This window comes from Lissotriton helveticus, chromosome 5_1 (assembly GCF_964261635.1).
Source record: "Lissotriton helveticus chromosome 5_1, aLisHel1.1, whole genome shotgun sequence".
Classification (NCBI taxonomy): Eukaryota; Metazoa; Chordata; class Amphibia; order Caudata; family Salamandridae; genus Lissotriton; species Lissotriton helveticus.
Window position 1 is genome coordinate 637,746,186 of NC_136065.1, and position 23,442 is coordinate 637,769,627.

Consider the following 23,442-nt stretch of genomic DNA (forward strand, 5'->3'; position numbering starts at 1 on the left):
CCACAGCGTATTCGTACAAGCGCCTTGAAACCCTTGCGGGTGAGTAGTGCGCTATACAAGTATCAATTTACATATCAATTTACATTTACAAATTTGGCTCATTTCGGGTTCAAGCTGAGCTTGAGGCAGGCATCTCACTGCAGACTTCAGTAGCTCGCATAACTCTAGGGCTGATATAATTTGTATAGCAACCTTTATATCTCATCACTTTTTAAAGCCACCAGCAACCACTGGTTTGTACCATATCCCTATTAGACAATTGTGACTGCTCCTCTGTTCACCAATGACTTCATCACCGGATCTAAGTGTGCACCAGTAACTTAACACCTTGGCTGCTCGAGTTCTTCTTCTGCTGTGCTGGACCACAATAGAAACGGGTGTGGTCATGACGAGCTCAGCTCGTCATGAGCACACGAGAGGTGTACCTCATGACGAGCTGAGCTCGTCATGAGCACCGAAGGGGTTAATTAACTTACGGCCCCACCCAGCAGTGGACACATGTGCCGGATGTCAGCCCTGCACCATCTTGAAATTTTCCGCTGCCGCTAGTGTCACCCCCTCCCTCACCCCAGGTAGGCAGAGGGCAGCCATTAATAGTTCAGGCCAAACTGCGGGGCTTAATATAGGTTCCCAGCACTTGCATTGTCACACTCAGTGCTTTCTTCAGTTATGGGGAATCGTCGCCGACTTCATACTGGGTGCCTTAATGGATCTCGACAGGTCCACTGGGGGTGATAGATACAGGGTGCCCACCGTCCTCGACGCTGCATCAGTGTTGGTCAGATCTGCCACCATCAGTCACTGCTCTGGCTCAAAAGCTGCTCCGTGACATGCCAGGGTCATCCCCTCGGGAAGGGCAGGGTAGATGTAGGGGGTATGCATAGGAGCCACAGTGGATTACGTCCACCTGGCCATCTAGGCAAGCCACGCCCCTTGACTGCTTTTATTGAGTGTTATTTACGTGTCATACTCTATCCGGCTTTCTAACTCTTACTATCTCCAACAGTAAGCCTTGGCTGCTTGTTTATCAAGTTTCACTGCAGCGGAGTGTGGACATAAAACACAAGTTGTAAATATCTTTACCCACCCATGATGCTGGTCATTAAACTAGAAATCAGCAGAACCAGTGCCATGTATGCCTTTAGTGGAGTGCAAGTTTTTTTTCTATAAAATAAATCTTATTTGTTGTCAGTCTAGCCAGAAAAAGCAAGAACACCGAGAACCCTGGTGTATGTGTAGCCCTACCTTATAAGAACCACCCCATTAATGCAAAATCCACTATGAATGTTCGCAGAAGAGGATGTTGTTTTAATGAATAATGTGATTTTATTTTTGGTACTTGTGCCAAAATTATTTGAACTTGTGCAACACAAATTCATATAAACTTTATGATTCTAGTAAAGTGGACACATTTCCACTTCTTCGATCATATGAACCATCTCAGCTTCAAGTGACCTGCACATAGTACCAAAGTTGAACACATAGGTACCAGTAATTTCAAAAGACTGACATGTGGCACAGTGAAAAATAAGTTTGTATCGCTTAAGAAGTTGTGCAGGATATGTTGCAGCTTGTATACAATTTTCGCGTATTTCTTTGTCATTCTCCAAAAGAAACTGCCTGCAGTGAAATTAACATCAGTCACTACAGCAGCACATCAAGACAAAAGACCAAAAGCACAACAACCAAACTTGAGGGGTTTTACATGTTTATTTAGAAAAAATGTATAAAGAACTTTCATGTGAACCCTGACATGAGTCCAGAAAGGATAGCACCAGTGGAGTTACCAGCTCTTTATAGGTAAAAAACGTTCATAGGATCAGAGGCTGGACACCTAAGCAGTCCAGTGATTGCAATACCAACTGAAGGAGAATACTGATGTTGGTAAGAAGACAACTATTGATACAAGGACATTTCCAGGTAGTGAACAGGACCTACAACAGACTCTCAACATCGAAGAAATTATTGTTGCTTTAAAAGATACACAAAGCTTTCTCGCAAAAAAATATGTTTCAAAATATAATGTTAACTTGCCCACCAATAAAAGGGAATGTTTCCTTTAAAAACACTTAAAATTGTATTTATTTTTAAAGCCCCGTCTTACATAAGATAGAGTCTTTAAAAATAATCCATCATTTATGTATGTCTGGTAGCAGGGAACAGATAGAAGTGTGCCAGGCCGAGAGCACGCGAGCCAGGTGCAACCACTTTGTTGCGCTATGTGGAGGGTGGCACTCTACCCCAGGCAATACTTCTTGTTAATGACAAGATGAAACCTCTACAAGATGGGTGAGACATATTTATTTTCAAGCCAATCCAATTCCTAGATTCAGAGTTGGGACCAACAGCCATATTGAGATGATGTACAAGTAACAATATATGGGCAACAGTACTGGGCTCAGTCTTCTACCATAAATCCACAAAACAATACTTAAGATGTCTTTTCTGCTTTACTACAGATATAGGCATGTTCGTAACAGAAATTAAATTTTCTTTTGCTGGGCCTGACCTACATGGGTAATACTGGATACAGTGCAGAAAAGGATATGCCTCACATAGCCCTTCCAGTCCTTTGCAGTAGTAATCACTTATTTGCCTTTTCTGTACCACTGAACTCCGCCCTTAAATTTGGCAATACATGACAATCGCAAATATTGTGGCAAGCCACAGCCAGCATTGGCAAAGTAAATAGTTTAATATATGCATTTGCCTTAATGATAATTGCATTAAGGTAAGTACAAATCCGGGGCCCTGATCGCACTCTTGAAAGTAATGCTCCGAAGAGGGAAGCCTGTTTGCAGCGCCTGATTGCACAGTCCTCCTGGGATGCAGATGTCACAAGGGAACATGCTCTGATACGTTAGGGGACAATGTAGTTAACTAAATGCCTTTACAATTATGGTAATTAGTCGTCTGGCCCCTGACAACGATGGACACCACAAGAAATCTTCGTTTCATGCATCCCTCGCTGCACAGAGCAATGATTTCTCGTGCAGCTGTGCATTCTGCCAGCATTTTGCCATTTTTAATTTGGGGCAGAAGGATGCAAATCTGTGAAACTGTTGGCAGATGCAAACCTTTTTGCAGCGGATTTAAAAAAAAACTGCTTTTTGCCTTCCCCTATCCCTCAGGCATGTCGATCTTGTGGGCTGAACCCAGATGTTACTGACACGGTCTCAGGCTAATGGCTGAAGGTTCCCGAGACAAAGAAGCCAGGAAGACTGAACCACAACCACTTGGATTATGTGTATGGTATGTTGACCAAGTGTGGCACAAGTGCCTTTACACCTTAGACCCAAAAATGAATCTCTTCAAATTAATTTCAGTGTAAAATTTAAACATTTCACAAGAATCCTCAGAATAAATGTCTGAATGAAAATTCCATCATTTAAACTGTATCAATCCATATTATAATACAGTTAGTATAACCAGTCATGGTAAAACATTGCACCCTGCCCCTCAGTAGATGGAATGACAGCAATATCACACAATACGTGGTGTGTGACATTCTTTCCAAGTATGCCACATATAATGGTCTATTTAATATTTTTAACATATCCCATTTTGAATTAGATGCAAGTACACTAGATAGCACAGTCAACACCCATACCTCTTATAATTTATTTCCTTTACGAGATCACAATACTTCTATTATACATTTTCAAAGGGAATATGATGTCTTCATTCTCATCTGCAGATGGAACAGTACATTTCAATGATCTGCTCTCTTAACAAATTAAGAATTACAAGTGCAGATGACTTGCTCGCCTCTCCCTTCACCTGCAAACCCTTTCCAACAATGAGCCATTCAGCTGTAGCCCCCACTAAAAAAGAATGGGTAACAGGTGCTTTTCCCTGTAGAGGCCCACCAAAACTTTAATTCAATTGTCCCATTCAGCCATTTAAACAAACAAACACAAAAATCACAACAAAACCAAGATCTAGACTCAAAAGAAGATGGAGTCAGTCTCTGGAAGCAACCCTTGTGCATGTAAGGGCAACCTTTGGGTCTCCCTTATTACACAGACATACAGTTAAAATATCTCCAAAAGCAAGAAAAGCAGGCCCCTATAAACATAGGGCTCCTTTCTTATCCTTTACATACAGATACTTAAATATTTCCAATGAAGATGACGCGTCATCTTCACGGGTAAAAAAAATGCCCACAGCTTTATGCCCATAACATTGCTGGTGTGGTAAAATGTATTACAAGCTTCGCTGCAAATATCCATTTCTATTCTAATCACAGGAGCACTTGTAGGTCAAGATATTTTCTGCTGTTTCAAATTTAGGGTGATCAAAAAGTGTTAAGTACCAAAGGCCAGAACCAGCTGCCAATGGACATAAAACCACGGAATTTGAACATGCACTGGCTTTTGTGTTTTGTGGCGAAACCAAGTATTTTGCTTTTACAATTCTGAATCCATGAACAAGTCAACCTTTGATGAGAAGAGGATAAAAAAAATACTGAACAATAGATATTTGACCATTGATTGTCTGGCTGGCATACCTGGTGGAGTGCATTAAACAATCTCCTGAAGCTCAAATGCTCCCATTTTAAATCATAATTAATTTAATATAATGGAACACGCATTTTGAATCTTGCTCTACTTCGGGTATACTTCCAATGAGTCCTAATTTCATATGGTTCTTACAATGGCATTCCGAACAAATTCCACATATATAAGACTGTCCTGCAGAATTGAGAATTCTGAGAAGCCTCAAATCTACCAACGAGTGGAGTCACTGGCAGATACGGTTCTTGTTCCAAAGAGCAATATGAAGGATGCTGAAACAAAAACCTAAAATCTGTGTCTCAAACAAAGGGCGACCATAATATTTCTTAGGAAGTACCACTGCCTTTATTGTTTGCATTAATGTAATAGGACCAGCAGGCCTATTGAAACTGGGCAACAAACCACGAGGCCTGTGGTTTTTGTGGGCTTTTGTTCCTTGCAGACACTTCCAGAAGGTGAAGCAAGGCAGTAGATTAAGGTCATCACTCTAAGTTGGCACCCAATAACAACAAAAAGCCCAAACATTTCTTAGTTATTGAGGGGTGGTCCAGTCCTGCAGCAACTTTTTATTTTGCCTGGAGCACCAAATATCCTTGCAGTGCACTAGGTGACTCAAAATTCCATAGAACTGTAGTTTCCTGGCCTGACCAGAATCATTCTGTATTCTTTGAACCTGTTGCATAATTTCTACCCTTAATTTTTCTAGTGAGAAGCTACTTGTTCTTTTGTCTGCCACCGCAAATAAGAGAAAGGAGATTAGGAAGACAGGTAGGTTCCTTTGTCAGGAGTTTGGCAAACTATCCTATCTTCCATGTCACTCAATCCAGGTGAGGGGCAAGGAAGGAAGGCTTTTGCATTGCTAGCACTGTCTGCAAGAATAAGGTAGCACCAATGTCCCTGAGGTCGTGAAACCTAGACCCACAAAATGTACATAACAGAGGGGATTTTTAGCCCCAAACCACAGATTACAAGGTGGTTGTAAACGTACAACAACCTGAGCACTCTAACAACAATCCATCCTAAAGCCTATATGCCATTACTGTCATATTTTTACACGCTACTGATCTGCGCTGTAAGGACCCATCATCAAGGTTTATAATCGCTGCAATGAGCCCATACCTTCCCAACATGCTTTCAATGTCTACTCTTTAATCCTGCACTCTTGTAAACATATTAAAGGTTACTTTTTTTAAACTGATTAATTTACATAATCTGGCCTGCCAAATACAGTGCTTGTTATGGAGGAAATTGCTTGATGTTTACAATTCTCCACATTATTTTGGAGTTTAAAGGTCTTTTATTCGATATCCAACATGCTGTTTTTTTACTCTGTCTGCCGTTCTAGAAAAGAAAGTCTGTTCTTTAGACCATGAATCAACATATGCCGCCATATACATCATCTGCTGGCAGTCTACAGATTTTAGCACTTGAATCGAATATTTTGGTGGATGACGCCACTCAGGGAGTTCAAAAACAGAAGAAAGTGGAAGTGAAAAAAGAAAATAATAGATGCAAAAATAGATATCCCCAAGACATTGAGAGCCACATGTGAATGAGAAAGCACAGGAAAAGGCTACATGAAGGAAAGGGGAATACTAGAGATCCTAGTGTCCGATAAATAGTAAGCAATTCTGAGCAAGAAGTGGAAAAGAGTAAAATTGGACGTGAATTGACAAAAACCTGGGAAAATATGTATTTGGTTTGGAGTAGCATATATGTTTTCAGATCTGCTTTTCTTGGAAAAAGCCACCAGTGTCCAGATCTTGGAAAAGAAAGGTATTCCTTCTGAATAAACATATTTCATATTTACTCTTTGTGTAATGCTAGTTTCATCATTGAGAAGGAAAATGCTCGGTGTCCACATCCTCCAGTAAAAGAAATATCTTCTCACCACTGAGCACATTAAAATTATAATTCATAGTCTAGCTCTTAGATACCAAATGTCAACTTTTACATAATTTGTGGTGCAACATCAAATTCCTTTTTTATGTGGCAAAGCTTTGGGAAAAAATAAATAATTTGATGACAGTTAAAGTCATGTTCTGTTATCCATTTATAGAATTGTAACATTTAGAAAAATCACCCCAATATCAATGCGCGCACATGGTAGCGATCAAGACCTCCAACTCTATGTCGACAGTCCATTTCCTTGAGTGATTTTCTCATCATGGGAATTGTGACACTGCAGTCTTTTTGCAAATGTTGTATGTTGCACAGATGTGTCAGCCCTGTGTTATAAAATATAAGTCCTGCAGAGAAGTGCTGCTACTGTTTTATTACAAGTCCTGAGTCGTGTACACAAGTCCTGTCACATTACCTTTGACAATAGTCAGGCACTGACAGCATTGCAGCATTTCTAGTACTGTGTGCGTTGCCTCCTTTTTACTGAAGATACTCAGATAATTTAAATCACTGGAATACACTTGTGAGAACCCAATGGGTTACCCGTTGGCCACTGCTACAACTTAAAATCTGAAATAATTGAGGCCAGGTGAGGGAAAAGTACCAACTGAAGTTGTGTGGACAGACCACACGTACACAAAGCTGCAGATACCCCCAACATTAGTGCGGTTTAAGACTGATGGTTTTGCTTCCTCATAAACCTCTCAGTCCACGAGTGACCAGGGATGCATGTACCAGTACCCGATGTCGGTTCTGACAAAGTTAGCTTTTATAATCTGTAGCTGTGAAGCCCTGGTGTTCCTTTGCACAGCTGCTGTCAGACTGATCAGCCATACCAATGCGGGGGATGGGCAACATGAGCCGACTTTTCTCTCAGCGCAATACAAGGTTTCATTGCACGAGGGCAGTTCCTCCGCTTGTTAGGAGTCCTTCAGCGAGCTTATCCTGGCATATATCTTCAGTGCTGGCCCTAGCTTGATATTCATGGCACTCATCAGGTGATCCTCCTTCAGCAGCAAGAGTGCCTGCCCATCGATCTCTTGAGACCGAAACTCTTCTGAGATCTCTTGGCACCCTGGGTGACAGAATAAAGATAGATGTGTGAGTAGGAATGCAAAGAAAATATTGAGGTAAAGACACAGCACAACAAAAGCCTTGTGACGACATAATGCCACTCACTAGAAAGCAACAAGACAAACAGAACTTACTTACCTCTGCTGTACTTGTGGATCTCATTACCCATTCCAGATTCACATCAGTCTGGTATGTTTCTGCCATACAGCAGCCAAATCATTATAAGCATTTGATGTCATGGTTGTACAAAGCTTGTTAATGCAGAACATTTTCATAGAACAAATACTCTTGGCTGCGTTTTACTACATTACTAACATGCCAAAACTTCTACAATTATGGTTTTCCCTATAACTCACTTCATAATATGGCGTACCATTTGTATTGTAGAAGTTAAATTTAAAAAAGTACCTAAAAAAAGAAATGCAAATGTGCTGCACGCTTCCAGGGAGAAGGGTGGACGCATGCGAATCTCCAGCAGTACAAGTTACGGACAAATGCTTACAGGATAATATTTTCCATTCGCAGCACATGTAGCTGACCATCCACACACTTCATAGATTGTAAAGTACTCCCTACAAGCGGTGGCTAGCGTGTAGATGATGCAGATGTCTGAAATGAAAGTATTAAAGACTGTCTGGCCAACCAAAGCCTGTGGGTGGGCTTAATGAAAGTGTGTGGGGTTGACCAAAAGGCTGGATTACATGTCGGCTATCGGGGTGTTACCAAGGTAGGCCAAGTATACTGTCTCCTTGCATGTAGAGGGTGCCCTGGGGGAGGCAGGGAGGGCTCTTTTAGCTGTGTAGTAGGTTTGGATGCCCTTGACTATCATCTGGTATTGTCAGACTTGGAAAGATGCTGGCCATTGTGAGGTTTCACAAATGGTACAAATAGCAGATCAGGTCTGCAGAAAGGATTGGTGCGGTCAATGTAATACATTAAAGCATGCTTAACATCTAGGGTGTGAAGGGCTCTTTCTACGACCTAGACTGCTTCAGAAAAAACAAACTGGCAGCGCTATGGTTTGGTTAAGGTGGAAAGGGGAAATTTGTGGAAGAACATCGGGTTCGTTCAGAGAACTCTCCTGTCCTTGTGGACATGAATGCAAGTTTCTTGGAGTGTGACAGCCTGCAACTTACTGCTGCTTCTGTGGGATGTTATGCCTACAAGGAAAGCTACTTTCCAGGAGACAAATTGCAATAGGCAAGAATCCAAGGGCTCAAAGATGAGAGAGGGGGGAGGGGCAGGAGGCAGAAGGAGTGTACAAGTCTGGTAAGAGCTAAAAGGTTTCATATCAGTGCAGCAGGGACTCTGATAAATAACGCTCCTGAGGTCCTCTATGAAGAATGCCTTGATTACTGGAATGCAAAAGAGGGAGGAATGTTTCCCATTATGCATGCACCCGACCATAGTAGCTAAATGCAGTGATACAGAAGAGCTTGTTCACTAGATCTCAAGGATCTCAAAGGTTTACAAGGGAAAAATCTGTTGGACAAATACACAGGGCCCTTCTTCTGAAGACACTTGTGTATAATGCAACAGATCTTGTGAAGTACAAGATCTGTTGCATTATACACAAGTGTCTTCAGAAGAAGGGCCCTGTGTATTTGTCCAACAGATTTTTCCCTTATAAACCTTTGAGATCCTTGAGATCTAGTGAACAAGCTCTGCTGCAGGTCCCGAGAGCAAAAAAGGTTAGGCAAGGTGGCAGAGCCCTCTCAATTGCTGGTCCAACACTGTGGAATAGTCTCCCACTTTCCCTGAGACTTTGTAAGGAGTATCTCCCGTTTAGAAAACAGCTAAAAACCTTTTTATTTCAAAACTAGTGTACATTGTAGATACCCACTTTTCGGTGCTGGAAGGTTGCCAAAGGCGCGGAGATACTCCTTTGGGAGGTGATCCTAGCGCGTTATAAACCCGTAAATAAATAAATAAGCAAAGCCTTCTTTTTTCAGATGAAGAAGACAGCAGGTGATGTCATGGACATGGGATTAAGAGGGTTCAGGTGATTGGCGAGGCCAATAGTGGACAAGCATCTTCCACTTTGCACCATGTCAGGCCCACGTGGTAGTTCTACAAGATTCCTACAGAATGTCCATCCATTCCTGTGGGAAGCGTAGGTAGATCTCTGTTGCTAGATCGCGCAGGCCTAATGTTTGGATAACTGATCTGGCCTTGGTTCCAAGTGAGAAGGCCCATCTTGTTGAGGAACTTCTCATGTGGACTATGGACATCTAGGAGTGCCGTCTATCAAGCTTGTCTGGCCATGTGGGGGGCGACCAGAATAAGTTTTATAGATGTTTGCTGCATCTTCTGAACCACGTACGGAAGGACGTGAAGAGGCAGAAAAGCATAGGCAAAGATCCTAGACAAGTTCATCAACTTTGCATTGACCATGGAATGTGGTACCAGGCCATTTTGCATTTTCAGGAGTGGTAAACAAATCCTGGTGAGCAGGTGTCCCAAGTCGTTGTCCATTACTGGAAGGTACTACGCAAAAAGATTAATGTTGTGGATTACAGCCAGTACCAGATCTCTTGCAATTGTGCTGAGAGCAGGGGTAAGTGTGGGTGCTGCCCTGCTTTTGAAGTTAGTCGCTCCCACCCCCCCCCCCCTCGCTAAACCGGTGATATGTGATTTGGGTGGGGAGAATGGTCAAGCCAGTGGTTCAAGGTGAGGTCAATGACACTGATTGTGCAACGGATGGTGGAGATGGTCTTGCCCTTCTACACTAGCTCCTCCTCCCTCTTTTTTTTAACTCTTTGGGAGGTGTTTGACCAACTCCAGCATGTTTTCCCACTAGGCCCTATCGTAGCAAGAAAGGAATCCTGTGGATTTGGCGATCTGCCAGAGGGTCACCGCCTCTACTGCCACCATTTTGCCAGGTGCAACTTCCTTATCAGATGGCTGGGTGTCACCTGCAGCTTGAGCAGAACCCAACTTGCAGACATCATGCACAACCAGGCCATCAGGCAGGACATGGCCCTGATGTACACTGGGCCAATAGGGCAGGGTTTATACTTCTCCATCCTTGGTCTTACTAGCTTGACCATAATGTGTTACCTGAATGTTCCTGGGGCAGGCTTGAGCATGCCCTGGTAACAGTGGTGGTGGCAGTGATGGAGGTGGAGCATAGAGACTGGTGCCCTTATCTTTATGTTTCTTGGGCATTGGAGACGTCTGGTGCAGGTCCCTCCTTGCATGCCAGTCTCCTCTTTCGAGGCAGAATCTCTGTGGGATTTGGAGGGGGATGGCTTCAACGATATCCTTCCAAGAAGGGGATAGATAAACAGGTACTACTGCTTTGCGTTCTCCTGCAGTCTTTGAAGGATCGGCTGTTCTGAGCCAACAGAGCTAGTCATCGAGTGTGTTCTTGATGGAAATGATGGCTTCAGAGTCATGAGTGACCTAGGGGCCAGCATTGGCGGAGCATCCGGCTTTGAGTGGAGTTGACTCTTGTCTGCGGTCTTGGTGCTCGACACCCTTAATTAGGTCTTTTTATTTAATCGGAGTCCTTTGTTCGGTGCCAACTACAGCCTGAAGGCAACAGGGGGCCTGGAAGCTGTGGCACTTTGGGCATGGGGCCCGATGCCCGATTCCTTAGGGAGCATCTGTGGCCCAAAGGATATGTCATAGGGGTCAGCAGGGCCAAATGGGCTTCCAGGGTCATTAGAGGAATGTGAAGATCCCTCTGGTGACTGGTGTGGAGGAAATAGAGGTGATGTATGGGGTGGTGGTGGAGGCGGGAGTGGTTGAGGTGGAGCATAAGGAGGTGACTGGTTCCCCTGTCTTTATGCTTCTTAGGCATGTGAGCACTGGAGGCCACCGATGCAGGTTCCTCCTCGAATGCCACAATAATTGACAAAGCCACTTGCTCTACAATCACCTTTCAAAGGTGAGACCTACTGGCTTTGCCTTTATTTGCTAGTATATTTCTTTAGAAATGTAACACTGAAAGGAAGGCCATTCCAATTTGCCATCTATGCAAACCTAGCAGTCAAATGTTCCAGGCAAGCAGACCAAGGGTTCCATAATATTGTCGCCTGTAGACAATTTCTTGCCAGATAAGCTATTATGCAGTTTTGAAGAAACAATTCACATAAGCTACTTTAGCTAGCAAAGAGAGGTTCTCTGTGCCACATTCCAACTGAATGTGTACTTGTGGTATAGACTTAAGCAGTTTTAAACATGATACAGAGCCAGCCAGTTTGGGGATTAACCCAAAAACTATGGAGCCTCTCAAAACATTGCCAGACCATAAAGCATTTCAGGCTAAAATTTTGCTTCACTTACTTTTAAAACTATAGAGTGGTTGAGGAGCAGGGCACATCTTAAAAGGTTTAGCAATGGCATGGGCAGAAACAACAGACTTTGCTTTTAGTTTCACTAAGTAATCATTAGTTGTTAAGTGGCAGAAAACTTAACCCCATATGTACTGATAAGATGTTACAGAGATTGTTTCTTTGTCCTCCATAAACCAATTATGCCAAGATTTAGACTGAGTTTATTTCAGAGGTGAAATTCAGTTCAAGCACTCAAGTGGCACTGTACATCCACTGCTACGGTCTAACAGAATGGTGGCATAGCGCATTTATTTATTTTGAAAGTTTTATAGAGCGCGAAAAAGACCCTTGCGGATATCAGAGCGCTTTACCATCAGTGAAGAAAATTATACACAAAATAGAAACAGGTAGATTACGTATACAACACATATTGTGCAAAGTAAAGCAAAAAGGTGCAAAACAGAAAAGCCCAGTTGGGACAAGGTAGTGGCAACGGTGGTGACAAGGTGGTCTGGTTGGAACAGTGTCATAAACGTGAAAACTGGAGGAGGTACTGGTGGACTCATAGTTTCTTTAGGTATCGATCATGTGAATTTTTCCATGAGTATCGCTTTTACTTCCTTTTGAAAAATGCCGTAGAGGTGATACGTCTGTTTCTGGGGGTATAGCGTTCCAAATCCTAGGTGCCATCCCTGAGAAGGACCGTTTGTAAGTTTTTGTCTTGTTGAATCGGTGAGGTTTCAGTAATAGGTTTTCAGTACTTCTTGTGGATTTAGTACCGCCAGAGAAAGTCAATTTCTGAGTGAGATAGCTGGGTGCATTGTGGTGTATAGCCTTATGGGTCATGCAGGCAATTTTCAGGTGAATTCTGGCTTCAAATGGTAGCCAATTAAAGGATCTTAAGTCAGGGGAGATTGTGGGACCTTCTTTTTGAGCCCGTTAGTCTCGCTGCAGCATTGATGGAGGCTCTGAGTGGTGCTGTTGTAACTTTGGGAAGGCCACAGAGCGAGATAGTTCCATAATCCACTCTAGGGATAACTAGCGCTTGAACTGCAGTCATGAAATCATTGATCGGTAAGAATGGTTTCATTTTCCTCAATGTATTTATCTGGTAGTTTGCCCCGTTTGTTGCGTTGCTAATGTGTTTATGCATGTTGAGGTTGCAATCTAGGGTTATACCCAATGATTTCGCCGAGTCCACAATGGTTGGTTGAACATTGAATGCCGTAAGATGTTTGAACCATTCATGTAAGAGGGGTATTTTGGCGGGAGGAGCTATAAGGAGGGATTCAGTTTTTAATGCGTTCAATTTGAGATGGTTCTCATGCTAGCCATGATTGGGTGTTCAGAAGTGTTGTGTTAAGCAATTTGAGGTCTTCTGGTGTGTGAATCTTAAGGTATAGTTGTTTATCATGTGCGTACATGTGAAATTGCACGTTGGATGCTTGCAGCAGAACAGCAAGTGGTTCCATGAATAAATTAAACAATGTCGGGGATAGTGCGGACCCTTGTGGGACTCCCAAAGTTACTGGCACGGCTTTGGACAGAGAGTTGTAGACCTTGAATTTTTGAGTCCGGTTTTGAAGAAAAGAGGTAAACCAGTTAAGCACTGACCCTGATAAGCCCATTCTGTGATTGAGCAGATCTATCAGGTTCTCATGCTTGACCGTATTAAAGGCTGAGGAGAGGTCTAAAGGGATGAGTAGACATGAACCATTCTGATCAATTATTTGTAAAGCATAGTCAATTATATGTGTCATAGCTGATTCAGTGCTGTGCCCTGCTCTGAAGCCTGGTTGATGTTTGTCCAGAAGGTCGAAGTGATCAATGTGTTTTGTCAATTGGTGGAGTACACATTTTTCCAAATGCTTGGCCAGGGTAGGGCTATTGGTGATAGGGTGATAGTTGTTTAGGTCTGTGGGATCAGCTGTGGGTTTCTTTAGGATGGGTGAAACCTGTCCTACTTTGAGGGTGTCCGGGATGCAGCCTTGAAGGAGTGAGCTGTTGATTTTGATCCAGAGCAGCAGAATCAGTGGGTTAGGTCTTTAACAGCGTTAGCGGGGAGAGGATTGGTGGTGTGATTGGACGGCTTCAGGGTGTTGAGAATCTTGCCTATTGCATCTTCCGTGTAGGTATCAAAGGAAGACCAAGCAGCGTTGTTTTTTAGTTCACGTTTTGAGGTGGTTTGTGGTGACGACGTTGGAGGAGTAAGGGGTGTTTTGGTGTGAGCACTTGAATGTAAGATTAGGTAATTGAGGAGGTCTTTCTTGATGTTATCCGATTTTAGATTAAAGAAGGTAGAGAATTCTTCACAAGAGTGTTGTGTATGAATGATGTCTTGTAGTCGCTGAGGTTCATCCTTACATTGGGTTTTTATTAATTTAAAAAGTTTTTGGGGACGGTTTTTTGCTTGATCTAGTTGGTGGCTGAAAAAGTCTGCTTTAGTGCGCACTCGCAATGTGGTCACTCAATATTGGTGCAATATTAATTCCAAATAGGTCTTATGTTCTAAAGAAATTGTTTATTCATTTATTTATTGAACAAGATTATGAGATGAAATAAATGGTTACTTACCTGTAGTAAGAGTAGTTTTGAATCTTGAAGAATTTTATAGATTCACATGCTCTGCATTTTTGTACCATCTAATGGTGGGGTTCAGAACGGCCTCTTACCTCCTCTTTGGGCGTGGTTCACCATTTGGCAGATATGACCATCCCTTTGTGTCAGATGTACACCCAAGAAGCCCACATGCAAGGTCACTATCTTCAGATTGTTTTTTTCTCTTCTTTTGGTGAGCAGTACCATTTTTGGGCTTCCCTTTTCTAATCTATACACTCCTTTCTCCTTAGTTCCAACTCACACCTCTCTGGGAGGCAGGAGGGTCACATGCAGATCTGGAAAGTGCTTGAATTAGCAAAACTACTCCAACAGGATGGGTCAACCTTAGAAAGAGAAAGAGGCTGCTCGATTGGGAGGACATTTTTAGAACAACAACAGGAACATTATCAAGATTTTAATCCCTCCAGCTAAACTCATGGTGGTCAGCTGAAAAGGGACAGCTAAGGCTGGTTGGGAACATGATGACATCTTAATAAATAAAGTCAGGCTATAAAAAAAAGTCACTTTCGGGTACTGGGAGATCATCAACGCTGAGGACAAGCATCTGATCGAGCCATAACGAGAGTGATGTCCAGACTTGCTAGTGCTAGTAGCAGAAAAACAATGGCGAGTATTTTTAAGCTTACTTTATTCCACAATGAAGCCTACTCCCTTAAAGAGGAGTTTTTTCTTCACTTTCCATAGGCTATACTTAGGCTGTCCGGAATTCGGTTAAAACCGACTCCGACCGACAATACCCTACTGGATGAAAATCAGCTGACCCGGTTTAAACCGAGTGTCACTGATTTTCATAGGTGTTACACTGTTTGGCCACTTGATGGAGCCAAAGCATTGCAACACAAAACTCACAACATCGTCTGGCGGAATCTGCCGCTAGAGGCACGAAGAGCGACGTGGAAGGAAATCTTGGAGAGGAGCAGCAGCAGCGCGTGAGTACAGAGGCAGACGGGTTGGAGTCTCCAAAGTCCCGGGGTAGCAAAAGAGGCCGGCACCAGAGAGGGCATGAGAAGGGGGCGCTACACATTTGAGCTCACATACAGGGTAACTAGGAAAAAGGTGAGAAGAGCTGTATTTCAGCTATGCCGAGATCACCGACAGCCAGAGAAAGGCAGGCGAGGGGGGACGCTGCAGCCGCGAGCTCCCTGACAGCCCGGGGAGGGGCCCGGTATCCTCGAGAACAGTGACATGGCAGGCAGGACAGTTATGGAGCGTATAGCACTGCATCAAATTAAAGGAAAGGAAAAAGAAAAACAGATCTTAATCACTCTACCTCGTAGAGGAATAGCCAATGTATTTGTCACAAAATAGAACAAAAAATGTACTTCAGAAACATTCTAGCTGGCACTGCCTGGGGCATCTAATGGAAACTGTGGTAGTGTGAGTGGCAGGAGAATGTTACAACACAGGGGACGTAGAATAACAGGCGTTCCAGGAGGGACAAGGGAATGGGGTTAACCTCTACATAATCCTGCCCAGGGAGACACCAGGCCTTCCTTGATGTTTGATAGGAACCTGAAGAGGAGGAGGTGCTAACCATGCCGATGGCGTCTAAGCACTCACCATGAGTCCTTAAACTGCATCTGACACCGCAACAACTCAACTGCTCGGCACTTGTCTTTAACACCTATTCACTGATCGCCGCATGTGGTGGCAGAGCACTGCACGCTCCAGGCGCTAGAATCCAGTAAGCATGGGCGGGTTGCTGGTGGTCTGCTTGATTTCCCTGGCTATGTTATTGTGGTGCTTCCTCCTCTGTCTCATACCTCTGGCCATCAAACTCTCCAAGGTAAGCGCATTCATTCAACATGGAACATATTTAGGATTCCAGGAAGGCGGCCATTAACAGTTTGTTCTCTGCAGTCTTCAGATTTTATCAGCAGTGGCCTGCCCAGGCTGGCAGTGTTTAAAATCCCATCGTTCAACACCAGGATCCCTAAGTGGCCGCAATTAGTAAAAAACTGTGGTGCAGAATCCACATATCAATTCAAGTGCTGGCCTATTTACGAAAAATGGCCCAGTTACTTAGACGCTCGCTGCTAACACCTGTGTGTGACGTGCAAGTCAGAGGGTGAAATTCCGGCATCCTTTTGATCCTTCTGAGGTCGTCAAGTTGATTACCAATACGGTGGGAAATGTGGGCTTATCTGAAAAAAATGGTGCCTTGAGGCCATTCACATCGCCAAGTGGGTGTGGCCTTTTTACACTTCACTTTACACTTGTTATCACTCATCAGATGAATCGCGTCACTGGGGAATCTTTAGCAAAGGGCTTTGAGTGCAAGGATTATGTGTGTGGCCTGTAGCTGTACAAACCATCAGCCGAGAGGGGCGCCGCGGGAGGCCGTGCATAGCAGATGGTCCACCCTGCTGTGTTTTTGATCGGAAAGGAATATGCTACTTACCAGTATGCATCTGTTCTTGGCATGTAGGGCTGCTGACATTCATATCTGTGCATAGATCTCCGCCTAGTGTTGGGTCTGGATGATTGCACTTTGTTGTCTTGGAAGAGTCTTCGAAGTATCACGAGATAGGTGACTCCTCCCTTGGATTACAGTGCGCATGGGCATCCTCTCCATCCTCAGATTGTTTTTCGCCATTGTGGCAGAGATGGAGATAGGAAAGTAAGAGATGGCCATGCCAGAGATAATGCTGCAGCTGCGACAGGCACCGGGGAGGGGGGTGGGCGATATGAATGTCAGAAGCCCTACATGCCAAGAATAGATGCATACTGGTAAGTAGCATATTCCGTTTGAGGCATGTGGGCTGCTGAATTCATATCTGTGCATAGACTGAATAGCAGTATCTCCTCTAGCGGTGGCCACCTGTGCCAGCTGCAGCAGTTTGGAAAAGAGTTTTGAGGACAGCCTGGCCTACAGCAGCTTGCTGTTTTGCTTGCACTTCTACACAGTAGTGTTTAGTGAAAGTGTGTATGGTTGACCATGTGGCTGCCTTACAGACGTCTTCAAGAGGAATATTCCGTAGGAAAGCCATGGATGCCCCCATTTCCCGTGTAGAGTGTGCTCTGGGGGGGACGGTTAAAGTGCGTTTAGCTTTTAGATAACATATTTGAATGCATTTAACTATCCATCTGGCTATTCCTGACTTTGAAATGGGATTTCCTTTGTGTTGTGGTGCAAAAGCAACAAATAGTTGTTTTGTCTTTCTAAATGACTTAGTTCTGTCCACATAATAAAGTAGAGCTCTTCTTACATCTAGTGTGTGTAGGGCTCTTTCAGCTACTGACTATGGATTTTGAAAGAATACTGGCAGTTCAATTGCTTGATTGATATGGAAATTGGATACAACTTTAGGCATGAATTTAGGGTTGGTTCTAAGGACCACCCTGTTAGCATGTACCTGCATGAAAGGTTCTTGGATTGTTAGTGCTTGTAATTCGCTCACTCTTCTGAGTGAGGTAATGGCAACTAAGAATGCAACCTTCCACGTTAAGAATTGTAGTTCGCATGAGTTTAGAGGTTTGAAAAGAGGTCCCATGAGTCTTGTAAGCACGATGTTTAGATTCCAGACTGGGGAAGGGGGATGTCTTGGGGGGATCACCCATTTTAAACCCTGCATGAAGGCTTTGATTGCTGGTACTTTGAACAGTGAAAGGTGTTGCCTGTTTTGAAGGTATGCTGCTATAGCAGCAAGGTGTAGTCGTATAGAAGAGTATGCTACGTTACATCTTTGTAGATGCAGCAGGTAACATATAATGTTTTGTATGGAAGTGTCTAATGGGTTGATTTGGTTATTGTTGCAGTAAATAACAAATCTCTTCCATTTAGCTGCATAGCACGCTCGTGTGGTAGGTCGTCTTACCTCCCTAATGATGTTCATGCAGTCTGGGGGCAAGCTAAGGTATCCAAACTCTATGACCTCAGGAGCCAGATCGCTAGGTTCATCTGATTGGGATCTGGGTGTCTGATTTCTCCATGGTTCTGAGTTAGAAGATGGGGTGCAAGGGACAGTCGTTGATGAGGAACTACTGAAAGTTCTAGGAACGTTGTGTACCCCATGTGGGAGCAACTAGGATTAGCGTGAGTGAGTGTTGTCGCAGTTTGCGTGCAACCAGCGGGATCAGCGGTGCTGGGGGAAAAGTGTACTCAAATCTGCCTGACCAGTTCATCCATATCGCATTGCCCTGTGACAACGGATGTGGGAACCTGGCGGCAAAGTACTGGCATTTGGAGTTTTCTTTTGTGGCAAACAGGTCTATTTCTGGGTGACCCCACTCTTTGAAGAATGGCTGGAGAACTTGGGGGTGAATCTCCCATTCGTGTAGTTGTTGGCTGTGCCTGCTGAGCAGGTCGGCAATCTGATTGTCCTTCCCTGGTAGGTGTCCTGCTTCCATATGCTTTGTGCCAGATGGGACAGCTGTGGAGAGTGTGTTCCTCCCTGTTTCTGGATATAGTACATTGCAGTCATGTTGTCCGTCCGGATCAACACAGTCTTGCTGTACAAGTATTTCTGGAATGCTTTTAGGTCTAGGAATATCGCTAGCAACTCTAGTTGGTTGATATGCAGCTTTTTCTGCTTGTTTGTCCAGAGCCCTTGTACTGTGTATTGAAGTAGGTGGGCTCCCCAGCCTGTCAGTGATGCGTCCGCTGTTAGTACTAGTTGTGGAACCGGCTCTTGGAACAGTCGCCCCTTGGAAAGGTTTTGTGGGATCCACCAATGCAGAGAGTTGTGAGTGCGACTGTCTACCAACACTAGGTCTTTTAGTTGTCCACGAGCCTGGTTCCATTGCCGTGCTAGGCATTCTTTTAATGGGCGCGTTGAGTCTGGCATGGGGAACAATGAATATGCAGGAGGCCATCATGCCTATGAGCTGCATGAAGACTTGAGCGGGCAGGGAGTGTTGTGGCAGGAATTTGCGAATGAGTATCTGCATGCTGGCTATCCTTGCTGTGTTTGGATATGCCTTTGCCACTGAGGTGTTTATAGTGGCTCCCAGCTATTGCTGTACGTGGGAAGGTTGCAGGTGCGATTTTGTGTAGTTGATTGAAAAGCCTAGGCTGTGTAGCAACTGGATTGTTTGGGACGTGTGTGCTGCACACTCTTGGTACGATTTTGCTTGTATTAGCCAATCGTCCAGGTAAGGGTACACATGGACGTGTTGCCTCCTGAGATGTGCCGCCACTGTCGCTAAGCATTTTGTAAACACTCTTGGAGCCGTGGTAACCCCGAAGGGCAAAACCTTGAATTGGTAGTGTTGACCTTCTATTGTGAACCTGAGGTATTTTCTGTGGGCTGGATGGATGGGTATGTGAAAGTACGCATCTTTGAGGTCCAGTGTTGCTAGGAAGTCTCCTTGCTGTAGCAACGGGAGCACTTGTTGTAATGTGATCATATGGAAGTGCTCTGACAGTATATATTGATTTAGGGGTCTGAGGTTCAAAATTGGTCTGAGGGAACCGTCCTTCTTTGGAAAAAGGAAGTATAGAGTATACTCCTGTCCCTTGTTGGTGGAAAGGGACTTGCTCTATGGCCCCCTTTTCCAGCATGCATTTCACCTCTTGTTGTAGCAGGGTGATGTGTTTTGAGGACATAGGACGATGTCTGGGTGGTATGTTTGGTGGCGTAGAAGTCAGTTCTAGGCAATAACCAGACCGGATAATTTCTCTCACCCACCTGTCCGTGGTAATTGCGTGCCAGACAGGTAGAAACTGTTGTAGTCTGCCTCTGACTGGTGTTAAGTGGTCTGGAGGCAGCGTAATGAAGTCACTGTTTTGTGGCGGTGGAGGCCCTGGTGTTATTGCCTCCACGCCCTCTTCCATTATTACGGTTACCTCTGTAACCTCCCCTGGTTGTGTTCTTGTTGAAGGAACCTTGTGTGTTACTTTTGTATGAGGTAGATGTTTGCGAAGCATTCCCTCGTGTATTTGCTCTGTATGAGGAGCGTCGAAAGGAGCCCCTATGTTGCAGAAATTGCAATGCACCCATAGATTTTGCGGCTTCTGTGTCCTTTTTCATTTTGTCCAAAATGGTATCGACAGCAGGGCCAAAAAGAAAATCCTGATTGACAGGTTGGTTAAGAATGGTGGACTGCACCTCATTCTTAAATCCGGAAATACGCAGCCATGCATGTCTGCGTAGGAGGACACTAGTATTAATTGACCTAGCTGCGGTGTCTGCAGCGTCAAGCGCACATTTGATGGAGGCGTTTGATATGAACTTTCCCTCTTGGATGAGATCATTGGCTTGTGCTTTAAAAGGCTCGGGCAGGTGTTGCATAAGGCTTTCGAGCTGATCATAGTGCGCCCTGTCGTAACGAGCCAGTAGGGCTTGTGTATTAGCAATCCTCCATGAGTTGGAGGCTTGTGCAGCTACCCTTTTGCCTGATGCCACTAGAATTTTTGACTCTTTGTCAGGGGGAGGTGCTTCCCCTGTTGTCTGAGAGTTGGCTCTTTTTCGTGCGTTAGCCACCACCAGTGGGTCTAGTGGCAACTGGCCCTTGATGTAAGTAGGGTTTGTAGGAGCTGGTCTATACTTTTTTTCAATTCTGGGATTGATTACCCGTGCCCTGGCTGTGTTCTTAAATATGTCAGGTGCATGTTTTAGATCTCCCTATAACATGGGAAGCGTTTTGACACTTTTTTCTGCAGTAGTGAATGTGTCAAAAAGGAAGTCTTCCTCCACAGGGTCACTATGCATGTCCACGTTGAGAAATTGTGTTGCCCTGTCTATGAGCTGGTTGAAGACTACCGTGTCATCAGTAGATGACGGCTTGGTAGGATAAGTGGGTACATCAGGGATGGGTGTCATAAGGGTCTGTTGGCTCATCCCAAGGTTCCTCTTGGTTAGGATCTTGTGGGAAATCATATAGAGGCTGAGGCTCATACCCTGAGTCCCCCTCATTGTCCCCGTGGTGAGAAGGTGAGGAAGGTGCAAAAGGTGTGGTAGGCATGATAGGTTGAAAAGGGCTGAAGGGTCTGGCTGGAGAAGTCCCAAAGTCCTTTTTCTTCAATGGAATAGGTGAATCAGGTTCAAAGTCCAAAGGCCTCTTTTTCCTATGCAGGATTGTAACTTTACCAGTGTCTGGGTTGATGTATATTTTAGCTTGGTCATCTGAGGGATCTGGGTGGAATAGTTCTTCCTCTACAGTCCTGGGTTTAGTGTTAGACTTTTTCGGGTCGGTAACACTTGGCTTTTCGACGACTTTTGGAGTTTTGTTGGGACTTTTTCGGCTTGGGCCCTGTTTTTGGGTCGACGAGTTTTTTCGGGTCGACCGGAGCTTTCGGGTCGATACGTTTTTTGTGCTCTGTAGGCTTCTTTGGATGAGTGTCCTTCACCGAGTCGATGTTCTTTTTTGGATCGACTGGTGTCTTTGGAGCCGTTGCCTTTGGATTGACTGTTTTTCCCGGCTTTGAGACTGGTTTCGGTATGGCACCGGTGGCCGGGTCGACAGTCTTTGGAACAGCAGGCTTGTTCGGGTAGACGACCTTCTTCGGTTCGGCACCCTTCGGCTGTATGCCTTTGTTCGGGTGGACCAATTTCTTTGGCTCGACTGTGTTTGGCTGAACGGCCTTTGTGGGGTTGACAGTCTTCTTTGGCTCGACGCTCTTTGGCAGTGTGGCCTTTTTTGGATCGACGTCCTTCGGGTCGGTGACCTTTTTCGGCTCTGGAACCTTCTTCGGGACGATGGTACTGGGCCCTGGGGTTTCAGAAGGTTTCGGTTTCGAAGCCGAGCCGGAAGGCGGGGCTGGCGAAAGTTTTTTATGATCTTGGCTAAGGCCTTTTAGCGATGCCTCGACCGGAGCCGTTGGTAACGGGTCAAGTGGTGTCGGGGTAGTGTACTCACGATTTGGCCCGACGGGATTTCGTCGTCGGAGTCAGAGTAGTCCTCGACCTTGATGATTTCTAGGTCCGAGTCGGGGCGTCCTGTAGATCCTGGTCATCATCGAAGATGTTGTCCGGTTCCGGTGCCAGTCGCTGCATTTCTTGCCTAGCAGCCCGTCGGTTTCGTATACTTTTTTTGGATCGAAACTGGGCGCAGGCTGGGCAGGTTTCTTCCCTATGGTCTGGGGAAAGGCACTTTTTGCATACTGGGTGTTTATCAGTATGTGGGAAATTTGGAGTGGCATTGTGGGCACCTTTTAAACGGGCTTCTTTCCATCGACGGTCGGCTCACGTGGCGTCGAAAAGGCCCAACGGCCCGCGTCGACCACCGATTCGAGATGGAAGTTTGGATCGAGTAGAGAGGTACCGAACGAGAACAATACCGTCGAAGTTGAAGGCCTTTTGGCCTTTAGAAAGTTTTGTTTTCGATTCAGAGTTGGAGTATAGGAGTTTGCATCCGAACCCAATAGCGGAAAAAAACAATCTGAGGATGGAGAGGATGCCCATGCACACTGTAGTCCAGGGGAGGAGTCACCTATCTCGTGATACTTCGAAGACTCTTCCAAGACAACAAAGTGCAATCATCCGGACCCAACACTAGGCGGCGATCTATGCACAGATATGAATTCAGCAGCCCACATGCATCGAACAGAGAGGTAACATTTTCAGCAAGGTCAAAGAGGCAGTGTTCAGCTAAACAAATTGGTCTCAGAAGTGCATGGGCGCTGGAGCGAGCCCTGCTGCAGGCGAGGCTGTATGTCACCGTAATACCATGACTGTGGTTTTTTTTTCTTTATGAGAGGCAAAATAAAGAAACAGGATCAGAAATCGGTAGCCCTGACATTATGCGTGCATTGTGACCAGATAAATCTCATTGGATAGCGTTATTCCACAGATAATTTCTTCACTAGCATTTAGGCAGGCACTATCTACTGGGACAGGTGCAGGCACGTTTACAGAACAATGCCTCACCATGGTTTGGAAAAAGGCATGGAGAAAGACACAGTGTGTAGTTAAAAGCATTTCAAAATGTGAAAAAGAAAACCGGAGCCAGAAAAGAAAGAGTATTTTGAAAGGTACAAGTTAATTTAAAAATAAGAGAACAAATAAAGCAAATGTGCAATTTAAAAAGTAGTAAATAAAATAAAAAAGCAAAACAAAGAAGCACAAGCATGAATAAAAAAGCAAAGTGTGTACAGTAACTGCAAAAAG

The 23,442-nt window shown here is 44.5% G+C and overlaps 1 protein-coding gene across 5 annotated transcripts in view; it reads right to left on the reverse strand.

Moving 5' to 3' along the window:
- Window positions 1–1,691: 1,691 nt before the first annotated feature.
- PHC2 (polyhomeotic homolog 2) overlaps window positions 1,692–23,442 on the reverse strand; it is a 646,847-nt gene continuing 625,096 nt past the window's right edge. For 4 of the 5 annotated variants that reach the window (XM_078643027.1, XM_078643026.1, XM_078643028.1 and 1 more), the window contains one exon: window positions 1,692–7,494. In XM_078643027.1, coding sequence (XP_078499153.1) covers window positions 7,340–7,494 — 155 coding nt within the window. In that variant the 3' untranslated portion in view covers window positions 1,692–7,339. The remainder of the gene's footprint in view (window positions 7,495–23,442) is intronic. The other variant, XR_013594766.1, reaches the window with a different exon arrangement.